At 47.6% G+C, this 24,677-nt stretch overlaps 2 protein-coding genes and 1 pseudogene across 3 annotated transcripts; 1 reads left to right on the forward strand and 2 right to left on the reverse strand.

Moving 5' to 3' along the window:
* Positions 1–239: 239 nt before the first annotated feature.
* DAZAP2 (DAZ associated protein 2) lies at positions 240–4,296 on the forward strand. Of its 2 annotated transcripts, none has more exons than XM_060657587.2 (4): positions 240–372; positions 1,406–1,524; positions 1,917–2,085; positions 2,840–4,296. In XM_060657587.2, exons 1-4 carry the CDS (start codon positions 360–362, stop codon positions 3,160–3,162), a joined length of 624 nt encoding a protein of 207 aa, XP_060513570.1. In that variant the 5' UTR covers positions 240–359; the 3' UTR covers positions 3,163–4,296. The 2 variants fall into 2 exon arrangements, with proteins under 2 accessions (XP_060513570.1, XP_060513569.1); XM_060657586.3 differs by having other exon boundaries at positions 1,917–2,162; positions 2,840–3,078.
* A 1,376-nt stretch (positions 4,297–5,672) lies between these two features.
* SMAGP (small cell adhesion glycoprotein) lies at positions 5,673–23,361 on the reverse strand. The gene is made up of 4 exons (XM_060657588.3): positions 22,451–23,361; positions 21,477–21,535; positions 7,158–7,238; positions 5,673–6,435 (listed from the first exon to the last, which is right to left on the reverse strand). Exons 1-4 carry the CDS (start codon positions 22,561–22,563, stop codon positions 6,257–6,259), a joined length of 432 nt encoding a protein of 143 aa, XP_060513571.1. The 5' UTR covers positions 22,564–23,361; the 3' UTR covers positions 5,673–6,256.
* Positions 18,913–19,040, reverse strand: LOC144617008 (U4 spliceosomal RNA; annotated as a pseudogene).
* Positions 23,362–24,677: the final 1,316 nt, after the last annotated feature.

Below are 24,677 nucleotides of genomic sequence, written 5' to 3' on the forward strand. Positions count from 1 at the left end.
CCGGGGAACTGTTTCATGGTCCTGCCTCCGAGCGCCCAAAAGAGAAAAAAAAAAAAAAAAATCCTGTTTTGAGACAATACCTGTATTTGGTTTTCTTCGCGTCTTGGGACGCGGGTGGGGGTTGGAAGACAAGACACAAGGGGCGGAGCCAACGCGCGCGACGGGCGGGACCACGCGAGCCCTCCCTCTAGCTACTGGAGGCCGGGCAAAGGGGCGGAGTTTCCGGTAGCAGCGGCACTCAGGCGTCGGGTGACGCTAGGCGGACGAGTCGTCACGTGACACGGAAGTGACTACGAACAGGAAGAGGACGAAAAAAATAACCGTCCGCGACGCCGAGCCGAACCGGACCAGCAGCCACCATGAACAGCAAAGGCAAGGACAGGGGGCGGCTGGGGCCGTCGCGGGGAACAGCGCTAGCCTGGAGCGAGCGGGCCCGGACCCCAGGGTCGCCAAACGCCAAGCTTGGGGCGAGCTGAGCCTCGCTCCTGGGCCGGCTGCAGTTCCGGGGGCTGCGCCAGAAGCCTTCGTCATCCCCGAACTACGGCTGCTCGCTCCTCCCGGCCCTTTCCCCCTTAAACTCTGTGGCGCAGTTTGGAGCTGCGGGCTCGGGTGGAGGGGTGGGGGGTGGGGGGAAAGGCTTGTCATGATAGGCATGTGCAGGAGCAAATGGGGAGCTAGAGCAGGGATTTGGGCAGGCCAATGGAGAGCCAGCGGAGGCGGGGCGCCGCGCTCCGGAACCAGAGGCTGGCGTCCGGGCTTAACTAGTGAGGTGCCGGCGCTGGTGGGCGGGCCAGGGGGCCAGAAAGGTCTCTTTCGCCTTTTCCTCCGATGGAGGCCTGGACTTCTCCCGGCTCCTGTGATTGCCCTAGTGTTTATCAGAATACGATCCTTTGTTGTTCCTCAGGACATTTACCTTCTCTCGGGTCTGAAGGTTCACTTCCACCACTCACTTTATTTGGAAGTCGACCTTGAGTAGGAAATCGATGGGGTAAATAATCGTAGCCACTGTGACTCAACGAGGTCTTGGCCAGTTACAACCAGGCCTATGAAGACCACCTAGAGCAGAGGCAGGATAGACCGTTGGTACATTGGCAGGCACGGGTGCCCAGACCTGCCCTGCATTGTGAAAGAAACTTGGGCCCAGCTAGACTTTCCCTTACACCAGTATGCTAACGGGAAGAGCGCCTTCCTGTCGATTGAGAATCCAGCATCTTCGGGTATAGGCCGGGGAGAGGGTGCAAAGAGAATGCTTATTTTCCTGGTTCCGGAAATCAGGCCCTCCAGAGCAGTCTGTTCCACATCTCCTGCTTGTTGCCGCTAGGTTAGCTACCCAGTATGCTCTGCCCCATTTTGGTGGTTCTGTGTGATAGGCAACATGCATTTTCCCCCACCCCTTGTCTTCCAGGTCAATATCCGACACAGCCAACCTACCCTGTGCAGCCTCCTGGGAATCCAGTGTACCCTCAGACCTTGCATCTTCCTCAGGCTCCACCCTATACTGATGCCCCGCCTGCCTACTCAGAGGTGCTCCCAGTTTACTCGACTTGAACTGAATACTCTTCGGATCACATTTTCAGCCCTGAGCTAAGCCTGACTTCACATATTTATTTACTCTCCACAAACAGGAGAGAGTGCTGCCATGAATAATCTGAAACCCTGTATACTTCAGCAGTTTCTTTTGGGGTTGAGAATGCATTATCTGATTATATCTTTTGGCACAGGCTGAGGTTAAGAAGATGAGTGTGTGTTCCTTGAGTCTAACATTAGCTATAGCAGGAAGCGATCCAGGAGAATATTGAGTGGCAATGGAAAGGCAGCCTGTGTAACTTAGAGTGTAATCTACCTAAGGAGAATTAAGAGCTCTAAAATTGGAATGTCATGAAGTAACATGTGGCCTTCTCTTCTGCCTCTTGTAGCTCTATCGTCCGAGCTTTGTGCACCCAGGGGCTGCCACAGTCCCCACCATGTCGGCTGCGTTTCCTGGAGCCTCCCTGTATCTTCCCATGGCCCAATCTGTGGCTGTTGGACCTTTAGGTTCCACAATCCCTATGGCTTATTATCCAGTTGGTCCCATCTATCCACCTGGTTCAGCAGTGCTGGTGGAAGGAGGGTACGATGCAGGTGCCAGATTTGGAGCTGGGGCTGCTGCTGGCAACATTCCTGTGAGTATGACCTTATCAGAAAAACTCAGCTCTTGTGTCTTTTAACTTTCTGAAAAGATTACACATTCATCCTTTCGCCACGCCTGGGCAGTAGCTGTGGTATTGGTGTGAGTACTGATATCCAGGAGTCAGGTGTGAGGGGGCAGGAGAACTGTGGCAAGTCAGTAGCATCGGGCACATTCCCTGGGGTCTCAGTTAACCAGATTCCTTTGTTTTCCTGTCTTAGGAGTGCTGTCTGCTGCTCTTTCTGCTTCATTCTGGTACCGGGCTAGTAATACTCCTTATTCATTCCATAAGCATTTACTTTGAATTTGCCATAATCCCTATTAAGTAGCATTTGGAAAGATACTAGAGATTTTAGTTATGTTTCCTGCTTCGCTCCCCCTTGCATAAGAATTAGAGCCCAAATGGCTCTTGCTAGGGCCAGCCACTCAAAACCATATACTAGAAATGAGGTGGGAATGCCTTTGGATGAGTGGTAGGCTCTTTCCTGTTTGCATCTTTGGGTTCACAGAAAATCCAGACCTGCTTTACAATCCAAATTGGTGGCAGAACTAGCTCTAAGATGTGATTGGTCAGCATACTGCCGTCTTCTTAACGGATCCCGTTTTCACCTGTGCCCACTTCCCTCGTCTCAGCCGCCCTATGCCCAGTCAACCTTTGTGTTTTCCTTTCAGCCTCCACCCCCTGGATGCCCTCCCAATGCTGCTCAGCTTGCAGTCATGCAGGGAGCCAATGTCCTCGTAACTCAGCGGAAGGGAAACTTCTTCATGGGTGGCTCAGATGGTGGCTACACCATCTGGTGAAGAACCAAGGCCACCTCTGTGCCGAGAAAGACATCACATACCTTCAGCACTTCTCACAATGTAACTGCTTTAGTCATATTAACCTGAAGTTGCAGTTTAGACACATGTTGTTGGGGTGTCTTTCTGGTGCCCAAACTTTCAGGCACTTTTCAAACTTAATAAGGAACCATGTAATGGTAGCAGTACCTCCTTAAAGCATTTTGAGGTAGGGGAGGCATCCATTCATAAAATGAATGTGGGTGAAGCAGCCCTAAGGATCTTCCTTGAATTCCTCTGGAGTAATACTGTACCATACTGGTCTTTGCTCTTAGTAATAAAACATCAAATTAGGTTTGGAGGGAACTTTGATCTTCCTAAGAATTAAAGTTGCCAAATTATTCTGATTGGTCTTTAATCTCCTTTAAGTCTTTGATTTCTATTACTTGTTATAAATGAAACGCATTAGTTGTCTGCCTTTCCCTTTCCATCCTTTGCCCCACGTCCCACCCTCAACCCTAGTTTTCCAGTTCCTTCCCGCCAATCTCCATTGAATCAATGGTGCAGGACAGAAAGCCAGTCAGACTAACTTCCTTCTCTCCTTGCACTTCTCCCCACTTGCCATCTTTTAACTAGTCTTTCACAAGGATCCTCTGAAACCCCTTCTGTGCCCCAAGCACGGACCCCATCACTTCTGTTTTTTTGCGTCTCCTCAGGCAAAAGTGGAGGGTGCCTCTCGGACCCTCCTTGTAGGCTGTCTCTTCATCCGTGAACTAAACCCAAATTTGCTTCGGTGCCAGAAAACCTGAGAGCTGTATTTGAACAAAGGGTATCAATGCAAACTGTACTGTAAACAAGTTTGTTTAAAATGTCGGGGCAGGGAGGGGGCTGCATTTCAAAAGCCTGATGACGTTAGAGCCAAATTAGGGGACGTTTTCCCATCCAAAAATTGGTCACCATTTATCGTCAGAGTATCTGATGTAGGCACTCACGGCTCCCAAGAACTCCTAAGCTGGGTTAATGGGGTCATATTAGGAATCCCTCACTACAAAATGACTTGAGTCCAGTGAAATCTCATTAGGGTTAAGAATATTTCAGGGATCCTTAATATTTTGATTTTTGTTTTCTGAAATTGGATTTTATTTTATTTTATCTTATAATTTCAGTTCATCTAAATTTTGTGTTCTGTACATGTGATGTTTGACTGTACCATTGACTGTTATGGAAGTTCAGCGTTGTATGTCTCTCTCTACACTGTGGTGCACTTAACTTGTGGATTTTTTATACTAAAAATGTAGAATAAAGACTATTTTGAAGATTTGAATAAAGTGATGAAGTTGCATTACACCTCACTTCAAGGATTCTTTACTCAGCTTGTTTTTAGGTTTCTTCTCTATATATCTTATATTCCACCTAAAATTCAAATAGGTACTGTTGTCATTCTGTTGGGTTTTGTTTTGTTTTTTAACGAAGCCTTTGAAATAAATGCAGGAGTGTAAGGCCAAGATTTGACCATTTTCATGAGTCCCGTTCTAGATGTTTTCCTTTTCTTTATTTCCTAAGCTCTTTCAGATTTTTAGAAGCCTGTTATGCCAGAGGTATTCAGAACATAAACTTAAGGGGGCGCCTGGGTGGCTTAGTTAAGCATCCCACTCTTGGTTTTGGCTCAGGTCATGATCTCATGGTTCTGGAGACTGAGCCCCAAGTCAGGAGCCTCGCTGACAGCGAGAAGCCCGCTTGGGATTCTCTCTCCTCACTCCCTCTCTCTCTGTTCCTCCCCTTCTTGCTCGCTTTCAAAACGGGCTTGAGCTCACCTGATGTAGAACTCGAACTCATGAACTATGAGATCATGACCTGAGCCAAAGGCAGATGCTTAATGCCTGAGCCACCCAGGCGCCCCTGAGAAAAATGTTTTAGTATAACAGTTTTTGTTAAGTTCGGGGTAACCTTTCAATTTCACCAAAGTTCTGTGTGGAGAAATACTGAAAGCAGATTATCAAGACGGATTCCTCAACTCCTGGGTCTTAACTGTGGGAGGAACAGAGTTTGGATGATGGAAGCAATACAATTTATAGACTTCAAAGGAGATTTAGCTTAATTCCAACTAAACAGTACCTGGGGAGCCAGGATTCCTACTGAAACACTGTATCTTTTAAACACCTCTAATTTTGGGGACTAAGATCCAAGAAGCTTCTCTGGGCTTGATTCAAAGGACATTGGTGGGTAAAATGGTAGGGAGGTAGTTCCTGGTGCCCTCTCTGTATACATAGAATGGGTCTGGGAAATTCTGGCCCTTTCCAGGATGGAAGGTAAACCAACTCATCACCCCAGGGATGTTTCTAATGACACTCCTCTGGGACAAGCTTCCCACCACCATTTTTGTTTCAATCTTGTGAGATGGTTCTGGAACTTCTGAAACTTCCCTGGGGTTCTTACTGCTTGGGAGAGAACATATGTAAAAGAGTTAAATAAGCAAAAAAAAAGAAAAAAAGCCTGGGGGTACCTGGGTGGCTGGGTTAAGCGTCAGACTTCGGCTCAGGTCACAATCTCGCAGTTCATGGGTTTAATTAAGTAAGCCCTGCATGGGGCTCTCTGCTGTCAGCACGGAGCCCACTTCGGATCCCCTGTCTCCCTTTCTCTCTGCCCATCCCCTAAATAAATAAACATTAAAAAAAATTAAGTCTGGATAAGTCAAAATATAAAGGTAGTTATTTCTTGCACACGAGAATCGGATTTCTATTATCAATAAACATTTTTAATTGTGAAAAAAATAGTAGCATCAGTGTAAGGTTGTTGGGGAATATGGAAAGGAAGAAGGCTCAGGAGATGGAGCACATTCATCAGGAGGTGAGGTCTCCATAGTCTGTCCCTCCTGGTCTGGCCTTTTACTGTGGTATCCAGCACCTGGCAAGAACTAGTATGGACACTATCTCTGCACAGGCTGTCAACTAGTTGACCAGGTAAGGGATAGGGGAGCAGCCAGCGACTCTTAACTGTCCTTCCCTTCGACCTTGAAAACACTGAAGATGATTGGGCACATACTCATGTTGTCGGGTAGAGCTCCACCTTCTTGGGCAGCCACAGAAACCCGCTATATTAGAAAGGCCTGGCTAACGACATCATGAGCAGTTTCCTCTGTGTCCCTGGTGTCAGTGACGCTGGCATTCATTTGGGCCTGTGTCCTAGAAAGAGCTCAGGTTTGCCTATATCGATCAGTGCTGCTCACTGGTTTCAGATAAAACTTGGCGCCTAATAAATTAAATAGTGTGTTAACACTGGAGCCTGGATAAGCTCCTTGGGGCCCGGGAGTCATTAGATGAAATATTCCTCCTTCTCCCTGCCCTTGGCTGAGTCACTCTCCATTTGGAGGATGGCGCTGGGCTCGCCTTCTGCAGGTTCGTAGGTGACGTAGCTGCCTTTGTTCTTGTACAGGTAAAAGAAGATCAAGATCACGACCGAGAGCAGGGTGAGGAAGACCACGGTGATAACAACTTGGAAAGGAGAGGGAAAATGCAGACATGTTTCAGGACTGAGGATGTCTCAGCAATTCATGGGGCCCCCTGAATTTGACGATTCCCTCGCTATGTATAAGCACCCTCACTATTTCTAAGAACCAGGGTTCTAATTAACCGGTGGCCACTTGCAAATCCATATTCCCCAAGTCCAACTTCCATGGTGCATGACCCCCGGAGTACCTTGGTACTTAAGCTAAGGACACAAGGCTTTTGATTTCTGACAAAACAACTCCCTCTCAACCGGTTCCTGATGATTAGGATAGAAACAGGAAGGAGGGAAACAGGAAATACCTTATCCCAAGAGGAAGGCATTTTAAAACCCACAGCCTCCTGCAGGGATTTCTCTGATCCCTCCCATCCTCTTCCTCACCCACTTGACAAACCACACACATCCTCATCTCTCCCCGCACAGTGGAGTGTAGCGCCCGTACGCGCTTACATCTGTTTGTGGCCGCTTCCCACGTTTACCGGCAGTGTCTCTGGCACAGAGCCTCTAAGAGTCTTTTACAGCCTTGCGTGTGTGCGTGTGTAAGATAACCTATGTGCCCAAACGAGCCCATTACTGGATTTGGTCTCCAATCTGTGGTGCTTTCCTGCATAGGGAAAATCCTAGTTCGGCCACTGGGTTCCCCATCTGTGGAGTGAGATAGCCGTGGAATTCAAGAGGTCTCTCAGATTTGGCTCAGGGCGTTTGTTACCTGCTATGAGTGCTGTGCTGGCCTCGGCTTTGGGGGACAGGGCTTCAGTGGCCTGCAGGATTGGGGTGGTCATTGGCTCTTCTGGAAAATTTAGAAAAGTGAAAAGGGAAATGGGGTGAATTCTTCTGTCCTAAAACATACATCCGTCCTTCAAATTTTACCACCCCACCTCTTCCCTAATAAAGAAGTTATCATTCAACTCCTGTAGTAAATCCGTATAGAAAAACCTGGAGAATAGAAGAGAAAATAAACTACCATCCAAAGACCATGAACAAGTTGATGGGTTTCTCTCTGCCTAATATAGTGGTTAAGAGTATGGGCTCTAGAGCCTAAATGATGAGGTTCGAATCTGAGCTCTGTCCTTTACTGGCTGTTACCTTCAGAAAATTACCTACCCCGCCCCACCCCCCTGCATGTGTCAGCTTCCTCACCTGCAAAATGGAGATAAAAGTATCTACTTTATAGGCTTGTTGTGACAGGTAGTAAGTAACTCAATAAAGATAAGCTATTGTGGGGCACGTGGGTGGCTTAGTTAAGGGCTCAGGTCATGATCTCACAGTTCATGAGTTTGAGCCCCGCATCGGGCTCTGTGCTGACAGCTCGGAGCCTGGAGCCTGCTTCGGATTCTGTGTCTCCCTCACTCTCTGCCCCTCCCACACTTGTGCTCTGTCTGTCTCTCTCAAAAATAAATGAGTGTTAATACATGGTCTTACAAACTCTTTGTAAACGTTATTTTAAAATAATGAAACGAATGCTTCTCTCTTATTAAAACCCTTTCTTACACTTCCAGAGTAGGCCCTGTAATTTAAAAGGTTCCGAAACAAGGCCTCTCCTACCCTAAAATACATCTCCTACCTCCTCCTGCTATTGTTCTATCCGTCCTTTAGAGCCTGAAAGTCCCGCCACTAAGGTCATTACCTAGGGTGGGAACACTCAGAACTACAGGTCTCCAGAAGTCCCTTTTAAGTGTTTATGCGGGCAGTCAGGGAGACGGAGCCCGTTTAGTTCTCGCCCCAGTTAGCATTTTCATGTAGGGATTTGAAGAGGCACCAGGTTCAGTTAACTGCAGGACAGAGGTATCCTGGGGAAAACAGGGGGCATTATTCAATATTCATTCAATAAATAATAGCAGCACTCATTAACTGCCTACCCTTTGCCAGGTACTGTGCCAGGCACACTTGGAGATGCAATGGTGAGCAAAATGGTGTCCCTTCCCGGAGCCTACCCTCCACCATGCCACGGTTCACAGTTAATGACCGTGATACATGAAACAAAGGAAATCGCCGGGCACTCGGGAAATCATGTGACTTGGGCTTGATCTAGTCCTCCAGCAGGTGCAGCCTCCACAGGAAGTAAGATTTGAGGTGGGAGCCGAAGCAGGGGTAGGTGTTTACAGGGGAAGAGGGACAAGAGGCGGGGCACATTCTAGGCAGAGAAAAGAGCCCGGGTCAAAGCTCTGAGACAAGAGCCGGTGCGGCTGGACCACAGGGCAAGAGCGTGACTCCTGTCTAATGCCTGACACCTGCAGGTTTCCATTTAGGGCAAGTGAAATGAAGTCACCAGTGGTGGGCCTGGGAGCCGTGTTGAAAGGGGCCAATGGTGGTGAAGGGTCTTTTTTTTACACAGGCCAAGAAGAGGCCTGATGAACCTGGTCTTGCAACAAAGCAGAGGTGAGCCGCCTACAGCACCTGCCCTCCCCACGCCAGGCCAAACCCTTCTCCACTATTCTCCACTCTTTCTTTAGGAATGGATAGCTCAGCCACTCCATGGCCTTGGGCAAATGGTTACATCCCTCCCATTCACTCAAGTGCTCTAGTGTTGCTGATGGGGGGTGACATTAACCAACTTTGCAGGGTGATGGTGAAGCCTGAAAGAGCTCGGAAGCATCACAGAGTGCTTACTACTCAATATATTATTTAAGGTGACTTTGTTTATGTGCTCAGTGATTAAAAGCTGCTCTCGGTTGGAACCCTGCACCGACAAATTACTAGGTGACCCCTTAAGGAAGTTACTAAATCTCTCTGAGCTTCAGTTTCTTGATTTCCAAAATGGGAGCATGGTGGGCAGCTGGTGAGATGGCTCCAGACGATCCTTGCCACCTGGTATTTATACCTTTGTGTAAGCCCCTCTCCCTGTGCGTGGGCTGGACCCAGCGACTTCTAACAAACAGAATACAGCAAAAGCGATGGGATGTCATTTCTGATAGACACCCTGAACTTACCCTCCTGGTCAGACTCTGACTGCTGCCTCTTAACACGTACACTTTCCTCCCCCAAACGTCCCAGGGCTGGCTGCACTCCTTTGCACTCCACCTTCTAGAATCCTGTACAGATGCTCTTAGTTTTGACTTTCTTTTTTCTTTCTTTCTTCCTTCCTTCCTTCCTTCCTTCTTCTTCTCTCTCACTCTCTTTCTCTCTTTCTTTTAAGTAGGCTTCACGCCCAGCGTGGAGCCCAATGTGGGGCTTGAACCCATGACCCTGAGATCAAGGCCTGAGCTGAGATCGAGTTGGACCCTTAACTGACTGAGCCACCCAAGCATCCCAGTTTTGCCTTTCCTAAACATGAGAAAACATAAGACATACAAAAAGCCCTGAGAAGAACAGTTTATGTACAGAATCTTAAGTATAAAAATTAAGAGGATTCCGTTCAATCCACCAACAGCAATTTACTTTGCACCTCCTGGGTGCCTGAGGCAGAGTCATAGATGCTGGGAAAGGTGACAGTGATGAGGTCAACCAGGGACCGGACCATGGAGCTCAATCTCAGTGAGGGTTCAGAGGACAGATACATAGGACTCCCTGGAAAGAGAGTCTGGGGCGGAAGATGATTCCTATTTGGGAAATTCTGCAAACGATCCCGATTATGACAGCTGCTATTTCCTAAGTCCCTGCTTTGTGCTGGGTGCTTTATATACATGCTTATTAATCCTTACAACATCAATCACTTCCAAGTAGGTGTTTTTATTTGCTAATGTGGACCTGGAGGCCCTGGGGGAGTTAAGTGACATGAGGCACGTCACACATGAAGGAACAGTGCATGGAGCCAAGCTCTGAATCCAGGACTACCCGCTCCAAAGCCCGAGCAAGGTATTTACACTAACACTTCCTACTACCCTCCTTTCCTCTTTTTTCGAATAGTGAAGGAGAGGAGGAGATCATAAAAGGTAACCATGAGGCAGCACAAGAAACTTTCCAGAAAGTTCAAGGGTTTAAAAGATACGGATAAAGGCGGAAGAAGAACCAGCTGGCCACAATCAACGACACACTGTGGTGTCACAAAAAGTGCATCCTTAAGGGCAACTGGTAAGCGGGGAGTGAAGTCAGCGTGATGTGGGAGCCACATTACTTCATATGCAACCTCCCTGACTTTAATGTTGGATGTGATCAGAGGCAAGCTGGCTACAACTAAAGGGTACATTTCAGCAATAGACCTTCACAGACAGAAGATTCAACAGAAGTGCCTTCCTTGGATGCCGTGATGCCGTTCTTGGTCGGTTTCCATTTACGCAAAGCCATCTGGTGAGGCAGGAAGTACGAATGAAGGAGGTACAAAGAAATTTACCTCTCTATGAAGACAATGGATTAATGAAGAAGGCAGACCCAACATCAGATTTTTACTTCTGATGAAAATGGTCTCTTTTGGAAGTGAAGGCTCTTGGGAATCTACTTCTAAAAGGAGGAAGCACACCTCTCAGGAACAAAGGCTCATCCATTTTGTTGCATGTGTCGGAATTTCCTTCGTTTTAGGGCTGAATAATGGGACACAGGAAATTCTGACACGTGTTACAAAATGGATTCCACTTATAGGAGGTACCTAGAACAGTCAAGTTCATAGGGACGGGAAGTAGAATGGTGGTTGTCAGGAGCTGGGCAGAGGAGGGATGGGGAGTTGTTGTTTAATGGGTATGAGAGTGTCAGTCTGGGAAGACGAGAAATTTCTGGAGATGGATGGTGGTGATGGTTGCACAACAATGTGAATATACTTAATAGACATAATATTGTAAATGTTATGTATAATTTTACGATAGTTAAAAAAACCCTTTTCTTTATACAGTTTACATTCTCAGAAGGGGAAGATGGACAATAAACTAAGTAAGTTAAAGATATACTGTATTAGATGATGATTGGTGCTATGTAGAAAAAAAGAGCAGGAAGGGGGTTGGGGCTTGGCCTGTGGATAGGGGTAGACGGAGAGTCTTCCTGATAAAGTGACTGGAGTAAAGACCTATGGAAGGCGAGGAAGGCAGCCAGGCAGAGATCTGGGCAGAGGGAACAGCAAGTGTGAGGTGGGGGTATCCACAATAGTGGAAAGCACTGGGGCTGTAGAACGCTTGGCATGCGTTAAGGCATGGCATGGAGGTCATGGTGGAGGGGGGGGGAATGCCAGCAAGAGGAGATGGAATTAAAGGGGCTGTATATTTTGGCTTTTTCAGTGACTGAAATGAGAACCTTTAGAGGTTTTTGAGCAGGGACTGGATTTATATCTCAAAGCACTGCTTTTCAGTCTCTGTGGTGCATAAGAATCTCCTGAGGATCTTGTTAAAATGCAGATTCTGATTTGGTGGGTCTGGGGACGGCAGGGGGGTGGGGTGGGGCTGAAATTCCAAAGACCATACTTCTTCTTCTTCTTTCCTTCTTCTTCTTTTTTAATGTTTATTCCTTTTTGAGAGAGAGTGCTCAAGGGGAGGGGTAGAGAGAGAGAGGGAGACAGTGGATCTGAAGCAGGTTCTGCACTGACAACAGAGAGCCTGACTCCCGGAGGCTCGAATTCATGACATGAACTGAGCTCATGAACACGATTACATGACCTGAGCCAAAGTCTGTCGCTTAACCAACCGAGCCAGCCAGGCGTCCCCAAAGACCACACTTTTGAAACGATGAGACCACCATGTTGTGAAGAAGCCCGATGTAGCCCACAGGAGGATGAGAGGCTCCACGTGGGGAAACTGAGGCACCCCACGCTCGGCTGACAGCTAGAAGCAGCTGCTAGATGTGTGAGGGAGCCTGTTTTGGACCTTCCAGCCAACTGAAGCTGCGGGAATGGGCACAGACGAAACCAGCAGAAGTGTGCCAGCAGTCCCACAGAATTGTAAGAAATAATAAAATTGTTCTTATTGTAAGCCACTGGTTGTTGAGGTTTGTGATGCAGCAATGGGTAACTGAAACAGAAGCTGATTTTTTTTTTTTTTTTAGAGCCCCAATGTGGGGCTTGAACCCACAACCCTGAGATCAAGGCCTGAGCTGAGATCAAGAGCCGGACCCTTAACCAACTGAATCCCAACCCTGCAGGTGCCCCCAAACAGAAACTGATTTTAAAGGATCCCTTTGCCGTGTGGACAAGGGGCTGTGGGAAGATAGGACAGGGGTAGAAGCAGGTTGTTGTACCCTCCCCAAGGCCACAGCTGCATCCACCCAAAAGGGGTGACTTTTTCTACTGGCTTGGAAGCACTGACTGGGTCTAGTGGCAGCCCAGTGAGAAAGTGGTGGGATTCTGGCAAGGGTGACGGCAAGGTTTTGGGACTGAGTAACTGGAGGGCATGGTGTCACCCGAGATGGGAAGCCTGCAGGAGGAACAGATGTGGAAGGGAAGATCAGAATTCAATTCTGGACACGACTGCTTATTAGACATCCAAGTGCAGATGTTAAGACTGGAATTTTGGGAAGAGGTCTGGACTGGAGGTTTAAAAAGTCAGCATATTAAAGCCCATGAGAGTGTGTGAGATCACCAAGGGAACAAGTACCAATATGCAGGCCCAAGGGCTGAGCCCACAAAGGAAAGAGCAAAGGAGACTGAGGAGTAACAGCCAAACAGATCAGGTACTAGCATTACTGGGTTTGACCACGCAGGGCTCACATGTTGTCATGACCCGGACAACACAAGCTGTAGTGAAATCCGGCGTCAAAGGCCCTGGTTTACAGTGGATTCAAGGAAAGAAAAAAGAAAAAGAAAAGAAAAAAAAAAAAAAATGGAAGAGGAGGAACTGGGAGCAGAATATAGATAAACTTTTTCCTGTAAATATGAGCAGAGCAATGGGGCTGTAGTGGGAGGGGGATGGGAGTTCAGGGTTTTTGTTTATTTTTTTAAGGATGGGAGAAATGACAGCATGTTTATTTATGGATAGGAATAACTCAGAGAGGGAACAGCTGGTGATACGTGAGGGAGGAGAGTGGCTCCAACCACGTCCTTGACGGGGACGGGACCCAGTGCACAGAGAGACTGGCTGGCTGCAGGAGGAGCAGAGATCTGGCGTCACTGACACGCACGGGGGCAGGCGGCAGGTGCGCGGGGGCGGTGGGAGCCTCTGGCAGTTCTTTCTGAGAAGTTTAATTTGCTCAAGAAAATAGAACGCAAGGTCATCAACTGAGAGTGAGGATGGGGACTGGAGTTTAAGGAGAGTTGAAAGGTGCGGTAGGAGTAAATAGCCTCTTATCACAGAGCATGGGTAAGACTGTTTCTAACATCCTGCGGAGTAGTACAGGCTGGCTCTAAGGTCTAAGTGGAGAAGTGATTGACCATCAAGAAACGAAGTGATGCACGTGTAACCACAGGGTCTTCCGCTAGGATCTGACCTCGGTTCTTTCTGAATTGATACTATTATGTCAAACCACGCCGGTTCTAAATTTAAGGTCCCTCTGTAATTCAAAATAAGTCGTAAGATAGGTATAAGAAAGTTCATGTAATTCAAAATATGTCGTAAGATAGGTATAAGAAAGTTCAGAGGCGCCTGGGTGGCGCAGTCGGTTAAGCGTCCGACTTCAGCCAGGTCATGATCTCGCGGTCCGTGAGTTCGAGCCCCGCGTCGGGCTCTGAGCTGATGGCTCGGAGCCTGGAGCCTGTTTCCGATTCTGTGTCTCCCTCTCTCTCTGCCCCTCCCCCGTTCATGCTCTGTCTCTCTCTGTCCCAAAAATAAATAAAAAACGTTGAAAAAAAAAATTAAAAAAAAAAGAAAGTTCAATATCATTTTTCCCTTCTGATAGTAACTCTGCCTTTTTTGCTTGCCTTGTAAGACACTGCACGTTAAATCCTTTGCAAGATCTTTAGGATCTTTTTTTGGTGATCTGCTTTACTGGTGCCTTCTACACGAGCTTAGTGTGGAAGGGCTCAGTGCCCTTTGGGTAAAGGCAGACTCCTGCAGGCCCAGGGAAGGTTCCACAAATTTGTGCAAGTCTCCAAGCAAGAGGGGCAACCAGTAAACTGATGAACAGAGAGATTTCAACTGACTGCAGAAATGGGCCAAATTGAACAAGATGAGAATTCGACAAGAGTCCTTGGTCTTAGGTTCAGCAAACCAACTACTCACGAAGAAAGAAGGGGGGCGCCATGGGTTAGCGGTAGCATATATAAAGACTTACAGTGAGATCAGTGGAAAGCAACTGGTACTAGAAGGATATACCCCAAAATGGCAACAAGAGTGATAGCTAGGTGGTGGAATTTTCGATGATTTGTAATTTCTTCTACATGCTTTCCTTTATCTTCTCAATCTCTTATGGTGATAACTACAGTTGATCCTTGAAGAACACAGGTTTCAACTGCATGGATCTACTTCTCAGGAGGATTCCCCCCCCCCCCCAAATACAATATAGTACTGTAAATGTATTTTCTCTTCCTCATGATTTTCCTAATAACATTTTCTTTTCTCTAGCTTACTTTACTGTAAGAATACAGTGTATAGTATGCATAACATACAGAATATATGTTCTGTGTATGTGTGTGTGTATGTGTATATATATATATATATATATATATATATATATATACACGTTATATGTATATACAATCGACTGTTATTGGTAAGGCTTTTGGTCAACAGTAGGCTATTAGTAATTAAGTTTGGGGGGGGGAGTCAAAAGTTATACATGGATTTTTGACTGTGTGGAGGTTGGTGTCCCTAATCCCCATGTTGTTCAAGGGTCACCTGTTCTTTTACAATCTTAAAAAAAGTTAGGGGCGCCTGGGTGGCTCAGTTGGTTAAGCATCCGGCTTCAGCCCAGGTCATGATCTCACAGTTCATGAGTTCGAGCCCCGCACTGGGCTCTCTCTCTGCTGTCAGCAAGAGCCTACTTTGGATCCTCTGTCCCCCTCTGTCTCTCTTCCCCTTCCCTGTTCATGTATTTTTTTTCTCTCTCTCTCAAAAATAAAAAAAATAAATAAAATAAATTTTTTTAACTTGCTGTCATCTTAGGCCCCCGTTAATATAAATACGGTCTCTAATAATGGAGGTAACAACGTGGACCTACTTTGTGCCACTCTTAGACTGCAGAGCTGCATCAGGGTGTGACAATTATGTGGTGAACAGCCAAAATAATGAAAGGCTTGGAAACCATCAGATAAGGAAAGCTTCTAAGACAAAGTCCAGACAGAACACTTAGGGAGAGCCCAGAATTTGAATGCTATCTTCAAATATGCCGACGGATGGCCTGTGCAAGAGGACCACTGGCGGAAACTAATGGGAGAGAGAGGTCTCCCCCACCCCCCCGCTGCCACCGGGCAGGAAGACCAAAACGGGTCACATGCTTCAATGGGGTACTGGAGAGAGAATTTTAGCACAGAATGGGTGGGTGAACTAGCTGACCCTCAGGAACTTTCTCAGCCTTAATTTTGGAATTTAAAAAAAAATTTTTTTTTAATGTTTATTTATTTTTGAAAGAGACAGAGCACAAGCAGGGGAGGGGCAGAGAGAGAGGGAGACACAGAATCCGAAGCAGGCTCCAGGCTCTGAGCTGTCAGCACAGAGCCTGACGCGGGGCTGGAACTCACAAACCTTGAGATCATGACCTGAGCCGAAGTTGGGACACTTAACTGAGCCACCCAGGCGCCCCAATTTTGGAATTTTTATAAAGTGAAAGTGTTCCTTTAGAATTTTCTTCGAAATCAAATTTCTGAACTGGTGAAATCTCAGTGAAGTCTCTAGTTTAGTTATCAGGATTATACCGATGTTAATGTGTTGGTTTTCGCAACGTGCCATGGTCATGTAAGATACTGACATTAGGAAAACCGGCTGAAGAGTACATGGGAACTCTCTGCATTATTTTTGCACCTTTTCTACAAATCTAAATTCCTCCAAAATAAAATGTTTACTTTTTTTTTTTTTTTAAATCGAATTTTGAACTCCACTCCACTAAAGGTCATGGGGTATCCTAGGTGCTAATGAGCTAGGGTCTTCAGGCTTCAAGTGTCACAACTGTAACCTATGGGGGTGCCTGGCTGGCTCAATTGGTAGAGCCTGTGACTCTTAATCTCAGGGTTTTGAGAGACATAGGGAGCAAGCGGGGGAGGAGCAGAGAGAGAGGGAGAGAGAATTCCAAGCAGGCTCTGGCCTATCACTGCAGAGCCCAAAGACGATGTGGGGCTCAAACTCACAAACCTCGCGATCATGACCTGAGCCCAAGTCAAAGAGTCAGAAGCTTAACCGGCTGAGCCACCCAGGTGCCCCTTAACCTCAGGGTTGTGAGTTTAAGCCCCATGTGGGGCATGGAGCCTACATAAAATTAAAAAAACAAAACTGTAGTCTATATTTGCACTTTATACATTATAACATACATTATTTTCTCTCCACCCCATGGTGGTGATGTAAACAGGGTTGGTGTTATCATCATGTACGAGCTCAGCAAACTGCATCAAGCAGCCCAGAGTTACTCGGCAGTTGGCTGAGTTGGGCTTCAAATCTATCTCCTTATTTCAAGGTTCTTTCCACCGCACAGTACCAGCTCTCCAGGTTCTGGAAACATCTCTGCTCTACTCCCAGCTAGCCATTTTGTTTACATGTCCACTGGGTTTGGTTCCCGGAGTTTTACTGCAGAACGGAAAGGGTGTTCACTATAGCACTGTTCGCAAGAGTTGACACATATCTGAATGTCTATCGGCAGGGGATGATTAAATAAATTACAGGCCATTCATTCTGGAAACACTATACAGTTGTTAAAAGGAACGTGGTTAGATCTGCTATTACTGACACAGGATATACGGTTAGATGAAAGAAGCAAATTGCTAGGGCAGTAATGTGTAATATGATTACGTGTTTGAAAAAAAGTAAATTAAAATGAAACTATAAACGTACACACACACACACACACACATACACATATGTCTGCGTATACACCGAAAAGGTCTAGAAGTCTACTCCTTAAGTGGCATGTCACAGCTTTTTTTAAAAAAATAATTTTTAAAATTGTTTATTTATTTATTTGGAGAGAGAGAGAGACAGACAGACAGACAGACAGAGCGAGCACCAGCAGGGGAGGGGCAGAGAGGGAGAGAGAGAGAGAGAGAATCCCAAGCCGACTCTGTGCTGTTGCCGGGATGCGGGGCTCCATCCCACGAACCGTGAAATCACGACCTGAGCTGAAACCAAGAGGTGGACGCTTAACCGACTGAGCCACCCAGGCGTCTTGCATGTAACAGCTTTTTAATGAAAAAATAAACAACAGGGGCACCTGGGTGGCTCAGGCGGTTAAGCGTCTGACTTTGGCTCAGGTCATGATCTCAAGGTTTGTGGGTTCGAGCCCCGCATCGGGCTTTGTGCTGACAGCTCGGAGCCTGGAGCCTGCTTCGGATTCTGTGTCTTCCTCTCTCTCTGCCCCACCCCTGCTTGCACTCTGTCTCTCTGTCTCAAAAATGAATAAACATTAAAAAAAAAAAATTAAAACAAAAGAAAAAGGAAACAACAACCAAGTAAACTTAAGTTCAGGAAGCCTGGCAAAAAAAGGGGGTAAATGGCTTATAGCTTTCCTACCATCATCTCCTGTTCCTACCCTGCTTCTCTCCTGTCTCCCTGTCCAAATAAAGGAATAATGATGTTACTCTCTTCCTTCCCTTCTCAGACATGGAAGGACTGTAACACCATTTTTCATTCAGGCGGGAGGCTTAGGGTACAGGACCACAGTAAGATTTGAGGCTCCACCCAAATCCTAACCAACAGCAAATGAACTTCAAGATCTATTTTGCCTATTTACCCTTTTTTGGTTCTTGTTAACCCAGATACCTGTCGGTTTCCTTGTGACCCCTGTTTCCAGGCTAAATCTCTTATCACTGAGGCATCATATCCTTTGCCACTTCAGTTTGCCAACCTACTTATTTGCTCTAAGCTTGCCCAACAAAGGGCGGCTCCCCCAGTTCTCCTTTCTATGGGAACCCGCCCTGGAAGTCTGCTCCCTTTCTCCTTCCTTCTCTTTCATGTGCCTGGGCCAACGGGGTGGAGTGAGACTCTGAGAGCGATGTACGATGGCAGAAAAACCACAGGCTTTGGAGTAAACCAGACCTGGCACAAAATCCTGCCTCGGCCTTTATTAGGCACATGACCTTGGGAGAATTTAATCTCTGTACATTTCTTCATTGCCTCGAACGTCAGTTTTTGCTTCTCCAAAATGAGAATAAAACCTGTTCACAGGGCTGTGAGTAGGAATAAGCAAGATGAAAAAGGTGGGGGGTCTAATTCAGAGTGAAGACAACCTAGGATGTGGCTGTGTAATTAGGTGGCACAAGAGATGGGCTTAACCTGGCGCAGGGCAGGGGGAGACACAGCCCACAATGCCAGTTTCCACTCCACCCTGCTTTCAATAGGGCGGCTTGTGTGCTGGGCACAGCAGGCACAATGCCTAGGGTCTACAGTACTTTAGGGGCCCATCAAAGTGTTTTCTGAGGATTTTAATTGTAGCGATTTAAATTTCTTTTAAAATCAGAAGAAAAAAATGGAATGTTAGGTCAAGGAAACTGTCATATTGTTATATCAATCAATTATTAATTATAAATATAAAATAATGGTTTCATTATATCAATATTGTGTTCTTCTTTATACCAACACGGTTGTAAAACAATTTTTCAATTAGCAATAATCACACCTTCAATATCATAGCGTTGGCTGTGATACAGCCACTATGCAAGCTTAAAAACTACAATTTTATATAAATGTAAATATATTTTTTAATGGAAGAATGGGCTCACAAAGGCAAAAGTACCAAGGGCCTCTGAAAGCCATAACGTGTCCTCACTTTCAACACTCCCAAAGGATCTCCTTTAGGACATCTTTATAGATTAGGGAAAAGGGATGTGAGGCGGCATAGGTGGGGAGGCGGGGAAGCCACAAGCAAAACTCTCAATTATCCCATCCTTCAAAGTACAAGCCCTCCCCCTGTCTGTGATTTCCCTGTCCCTGTCAAGGAACTTTTGTTCGCTTGAACCCCATGAATGGGGGGCTGTATGATACATCCCAGAATACCACTTCATTCATGTCGCTCGTTGGGTCAAGAATACAAATATAAAACTCAACGACAACCACAAAACCAGCCAATTAAAAAACGGCCAAGGACTTGAATCGACATATCTGCAAAGGAGATATGCAAAAAAAAAAAAAAAAAAAAAAAAAGAAGGAAAGAAAAGAAGAGTGCTGTTAAGGATGCAGAGAAATTGGAACCTTTGTGCGTCAATGGTAAACAGTATGGCCGCTCCTCAAAAAATTAAACAGAAACACCACATGATCCAGCAATTTCACTACTGGGAATGTACCCAAAAGAACTGAAAGCAGGTACTCGAGAAGTCATTCATATTCACAGCAGCCTTATTCACAGTAGCCAAAAGGTGAAAGCAATCTATTGATGGGTGAATGGATACACAAAATGATGTATCATATATATATGTATAATGATGTATGTGTGCTATTATTCAGCCTTAAAAGGAGAGAAATTCTGACACATGGTGCAGCATGGATGAACCCTAGACATGTTAAGAGAGTCAGACAGAAAAGGACAAATATTGTATGATTCCACTTACATGAGGTACCTCGTCAAATTTCTACAGATAGAAAGTATATTGCTGGTCATTAGGCGCTGGAGGGCAGGGCAGTGGGGGGTTATTGCCTAATCAATACACAGTTTCAGTGTGGGAAGATGACAAAGTTCTGGAGATGCGCCGTCACGATGATTGCACAACAGTGTGAATGTTAATCAGTATTTAATACCACTGGGCTACCAAAACGTGGTTAAAATTGTAACATGTATAGTATCTGTATTTTACCACAAATTGAAAAAAGGAAAGAAGAGAATTTACCCAGGTCTTAATTCCTCAGTTAGCTGCCCAAGCATCACTTCTTTTCCCTCGGGGAGGTTTATTCTCACGGTCCTCTGCCCTCTCCTCCAGAACACCGTCCAGGACAAATGCAGTCTTGGTGGTTTCGCACAAGGCACGAACCTGATCCGGAACACTCACTGTGCCCTTCTTGCTGTGTACAAACCTCATCGATTCTTTAAGCGTAAGTACTCCATTCCATTCCCCACTCACAAAGCCTTTGCTGACCAATCTGGACTCCTAGCCACTTCTCCCTTTCCTCATCTCTCACTGGACAACGAACATTGTGAATAGTGCGCATCACCAGTTACAGAGGACACTGTCTTAGACTTCCCTGGGGTTGTCACATGTCACATCAGTATAGTAGATAATGTCGGTCCTAATGACGAATGAGGCTGTGTATATGAAAACAAAGGTGTATAGACCAACCAAGGTTTTGTTCCCCACCCCCCCACCCTAAATGAGTACACAACGAAAACACAATCAGTGACTATCTGATGGTTTGTCTGGCTCAGCTTGGTTACGGAACAAAAGGCGGGGAATCTGTTCTCAGAGTGAGGAGAGGTGGATCCCTGCCTGCAAGAAACAATGGGTTTTGATCCTGGACCGTAGCATCAGAGGAATGGAATTAAAAAGCAGGCAGGGGCACCTGGGTGGCTCAGCTGGTTAAGTGTCCGACTTCGGCTCAGGTCATGATCTCACGATCTGTGAGTTTAAGCCCCACATTGGGCTCTGGACTCTGGGCTGACAGCGCAGAGCCTGCTTGTCTCCCTCTCTCTGCTCCTCCCCCGCGCTCTCTCTCAAAAATAAACAAACATTTAAAAAAACAAAACAAAAACAGACAGAATTCCTTTCCAGGAAAATGTGGGTCTCTAACAAGCACTTGTTTGTTACCAACGTTACTGAATGCTTACTAGATATGAGACACTGTTGCTAGGTGTTTTATATGTGGTATCTCATAATAACCTCGCAAGATAGGCACTATTTCCCCCATTTTACAGATGAGAAAACTGGAGCTTTGAGGGTAGATCACTCACTCAAGGTCACAAAGTTTTAAGTGGCAGTGTCGGGGACCAGCCCAGGTCCCCGCGATTTCAGATTCAAACCGCACCAAAGTAACCACTCTGGTTGCCCTCTGGGCCTTCCAGGCCCTTTGGAGGTGAGCACGGAGATCTGGGCTGAGGCCTCAGGGAATTCCAGGCCTGGGCTGGGGGTAGACGAATGTCTCTACCATTAGTATTAGGAAAGGCCTTCACCTACCTCCTGGAGAAGGCGTGGTTAGCAGGCTAGTCATCGCAGCAAGTGGAGAGAGAGCAGATCTGTGGGAAGAGGGACAAAGACGGCATGAGGTGGATGGGCCCCTACCTGGCGCTGGAGAGCCTTTGGAGCCAGGTTTTCGTGGGTCCCTTCCCTCATGGGGCTAGTCCTAAACCCTTCTCTTTGGGTTTCCCTGAGCACATCTTCGGGCTGGAGCTACCAAGAGCAGAGCCGAGATCTCTGGTACTTGGCGGACGCTGCCTTTGAACGTGCCACCCCGAGATCCTTTCACTCGGCCACCAACCACATTTACCTAAGGGATCTCTCCCGGCCTGAGAAAGTTAGGCGAAGGTATGCAAATTAGCAGCGCACCCAGTTTCGCCCGGCCACAGGCACGGGTGCTCTGCGCTTCGCGAGCCTGGCGGCTGCGCCCAGCCGTCCACTAGGGGTCAGGAGAGGGCCGGGAGGGCAGGACGCACCGGCCCCCCCGCGTGGGGGCAGGGTCGGGGCCTGGGGGCGGGGAGCCAGGCACCAGAACGTGGAGGTGAGGGGCCTCAGTCGCCTTCGGGCCCGTCCCCGACCAGCCGCCGTCGGGCCCTGGCCCGCTCTCCTCAGTCGTCCCTTCCCCGTCACGCTGCGCCGTCCGCGCACCCCCTGCCGTACCCCGCCCGCCGGCCACTAACGCCGAGCCCTGCTTGGCCCCGCGCGGACGTCGGGGCTGGCGCGGCGCGGACCCGGCGACTCGGCCTCGGCCTCGGCCCCGCCCCTCCAGCGTTACCGGCACAAGGCTCCCGGGGCAGCCCGCGGCGCGTGAGACCGGCCGTCCGGGGCGGGCGTTTCCGAGCGGCCGCGACGGGAGGCTCCGGCCGCTCTGGGCTGGCATCGCGCCCGCGGCCGAGGCGACTGCCGTGTGCTCGCGGCCCCCGGGTTCGGCCGGGCCTCCCGCCCTCCCCAGGTGCCCTCCTCCGCGTGCTCACCTTCCCAGTCGGACGGGCTGCCGCGGAAAGGGCCCGGCGCCGCTCCGCGCGTCCTTTTGAACTCTCCGGGGGGCGGGAACGGCGGAGATTCGCCGAGGGCCGCCGAGGGACATCGAGCGGGAGGAAGCCGCGGACCGGGGCGCGGAGCTAGCTGCGGAGGCCGGCCGGGAGTGGGGGTGGGGGGGCCGGCCGACTGGGTGGGACAGGAAAAGAGGAGAGAAACCGCCCTCTGCAGGTTCCCTCTGCCCGCCCGGCCGCCGCTGCTCCCCCGGGAGGAAAGGCTGCTTTTCCTCGTCCGATTGTCACTTTCCTCTCCATCCGGAGCCGCTTCCTCCCTCGTCCCGAGGCTCCAGACGGCGTGGGATCGGAACTGGGATAACTGAGATCTGTCCGCTTTCCCCCGATCGACGGAATTTGAACTCCCAGCAAACGCGGAAAATCACGTTTACTTGCGTTTGCGTATCGTTTACGTAAACAGGTCCGCGTCCAGAAAGCTTGGAGCTTCCCGCGGCCGGGAAGACGGGAGGCTCGGAGGGGGAGGGAAGCGGGGCCCCATCCGGATCTTCCTCCTCTGACATTCTTCCGAGGCTGTGTAGTATAGAGGGTAAGAGCGTCACGGACTTTGGATTCAAACGGTCCCAGCGCCGCGGCTTGTTAGCTGTATGACTTTTGGGCGAGTTACTTAACATCTCTAAAATCTGTTCTCTCATCCCTGAAATGAAGCCATTTCACGGCCACACTTCTAGCACCTGGTAAGAATCTCAACCTGTTAATCAGTGCCACACTTAAGCCATCTTGACTCACTTCTCTGTGGCAGGAAATGTTCTCATATTAATGAAGTCAATGACTAAGGATGTAATAGTATAAACACAGGCTCTGCCATCCGCCCTGCTGTGTGATCTTGGACAAGCGACCTTGGTTTCATTTCTCCATCTAGGGCAGTACCTCTTTCTTGGAGTTACTGGGGGTGGTGGAGGATCGAATGTTAATACACCTAAAGCATTAGAACATTACCTGGCACATAGTAAGTGCTCAATAAATGGTAGCCATTTTTATATTGACTTCCTACTTAGAACTCAAGTGGTTTATTCTGCCTTCCATTCCAGTGATACAGACTTCCTTGCTTCCTTATTCCAGTGAGGAGTTCTCTGGTTTGGAAATCAGTATTTATATACACTGATGGACCGATCTTGTGCATGTTCATTTGGGGAACAAAGACTGACGGAGAAAGTCTCAGAGAATAGAGGCATAGTGTGAGAAAAAAAGCAAAGACACAAATAAGCAAGGGTAGTTGCTTTCATTCCTAAAGATATTATTTGGTTGGTAAAAAACAGAGGGAAAAGAGTAAATTGATGAAATTCATTTTATTTAAATATATCTTTAAAGGCACAGTAGGTATCAGTGAGGCAAAAGAAAGCCCATGTATGGGAAAACTACCAATCCAGCCAAGAAAGACAAAGAAAGTAACATGGAGGCAAGATGTATATAAGTTAGCCAGTGCCTGGATGGCTCAGTCGGTTAAGAATCTGACTTCGGCTCAGGTCAGGATCTTATGGCTCGTGAGTTCAAGCCCCATGTCCAGCTCTGTGCTGACAGCTCAGAGCCTGGAGCCTGCCTTGGATTCTGTGTCCCCCTCTCTGCCCCTCCCCCACTAGCGGTCTGTAACTTCAAAAGGTTTGCAGGTACGTGATTTTATCCGTGTTGGCACATACCTACCATTCATTTTAAAAGTATAAACATGCAGAAGAAGGAGATCAAATATGCATATGCTCAGCACCTAATTGAGCATAAAACAGCAATACCATAAGCATCAGGTGTATTCTGTTCTTCGGTATAGCCTATATATCCTGGATGTGTCATGTTTCCAGTGTTCTCTAGGTATCTCACCTAGTCTGTCAATGCTGTCCTTCACATTACTGGAAGGCAGGGACTGGGTGATGTTCTTGCAATTCATTTTATATGGAGATGCATACAGACAGATGATGAATGGAGCCTCATTGGTGGTGAGTGTTCTCTAAGGATTAAATGCTAAACTTCAGAAACTGGAGCAGCCATTCTTTGGTCAACAGACCTCAGGGGCCTCAGGGCAGGGAATAAGAGATACTCATCTCTGCCCAAGGTATTGGCTTCTAGCCCCTTCTTGTGCTGCTGCCAGGACGGCAGTCTTCTCAATCCTAGCCTTTCCCCTGGACAACTTTACCGTTTTGTAAATCAGGGTAAACGATTT

The sequence above is a fragment of the Panthera onca genome, chromosome B4 (genome assembly GCF_046562875.1).
Source record: "Panthera onca isolate mPanOnc1 chromosome B4, mPanOnc1 haplotype 2, whole genome shotgun sequence".
In the NCBI taxonomy this organism is placed as follows: domain Eukaryota; kingdom Metazoa; phylum Chordata; class Mammalia; order Carnivora; family Felidae; genus Panthera; species Panthera onca.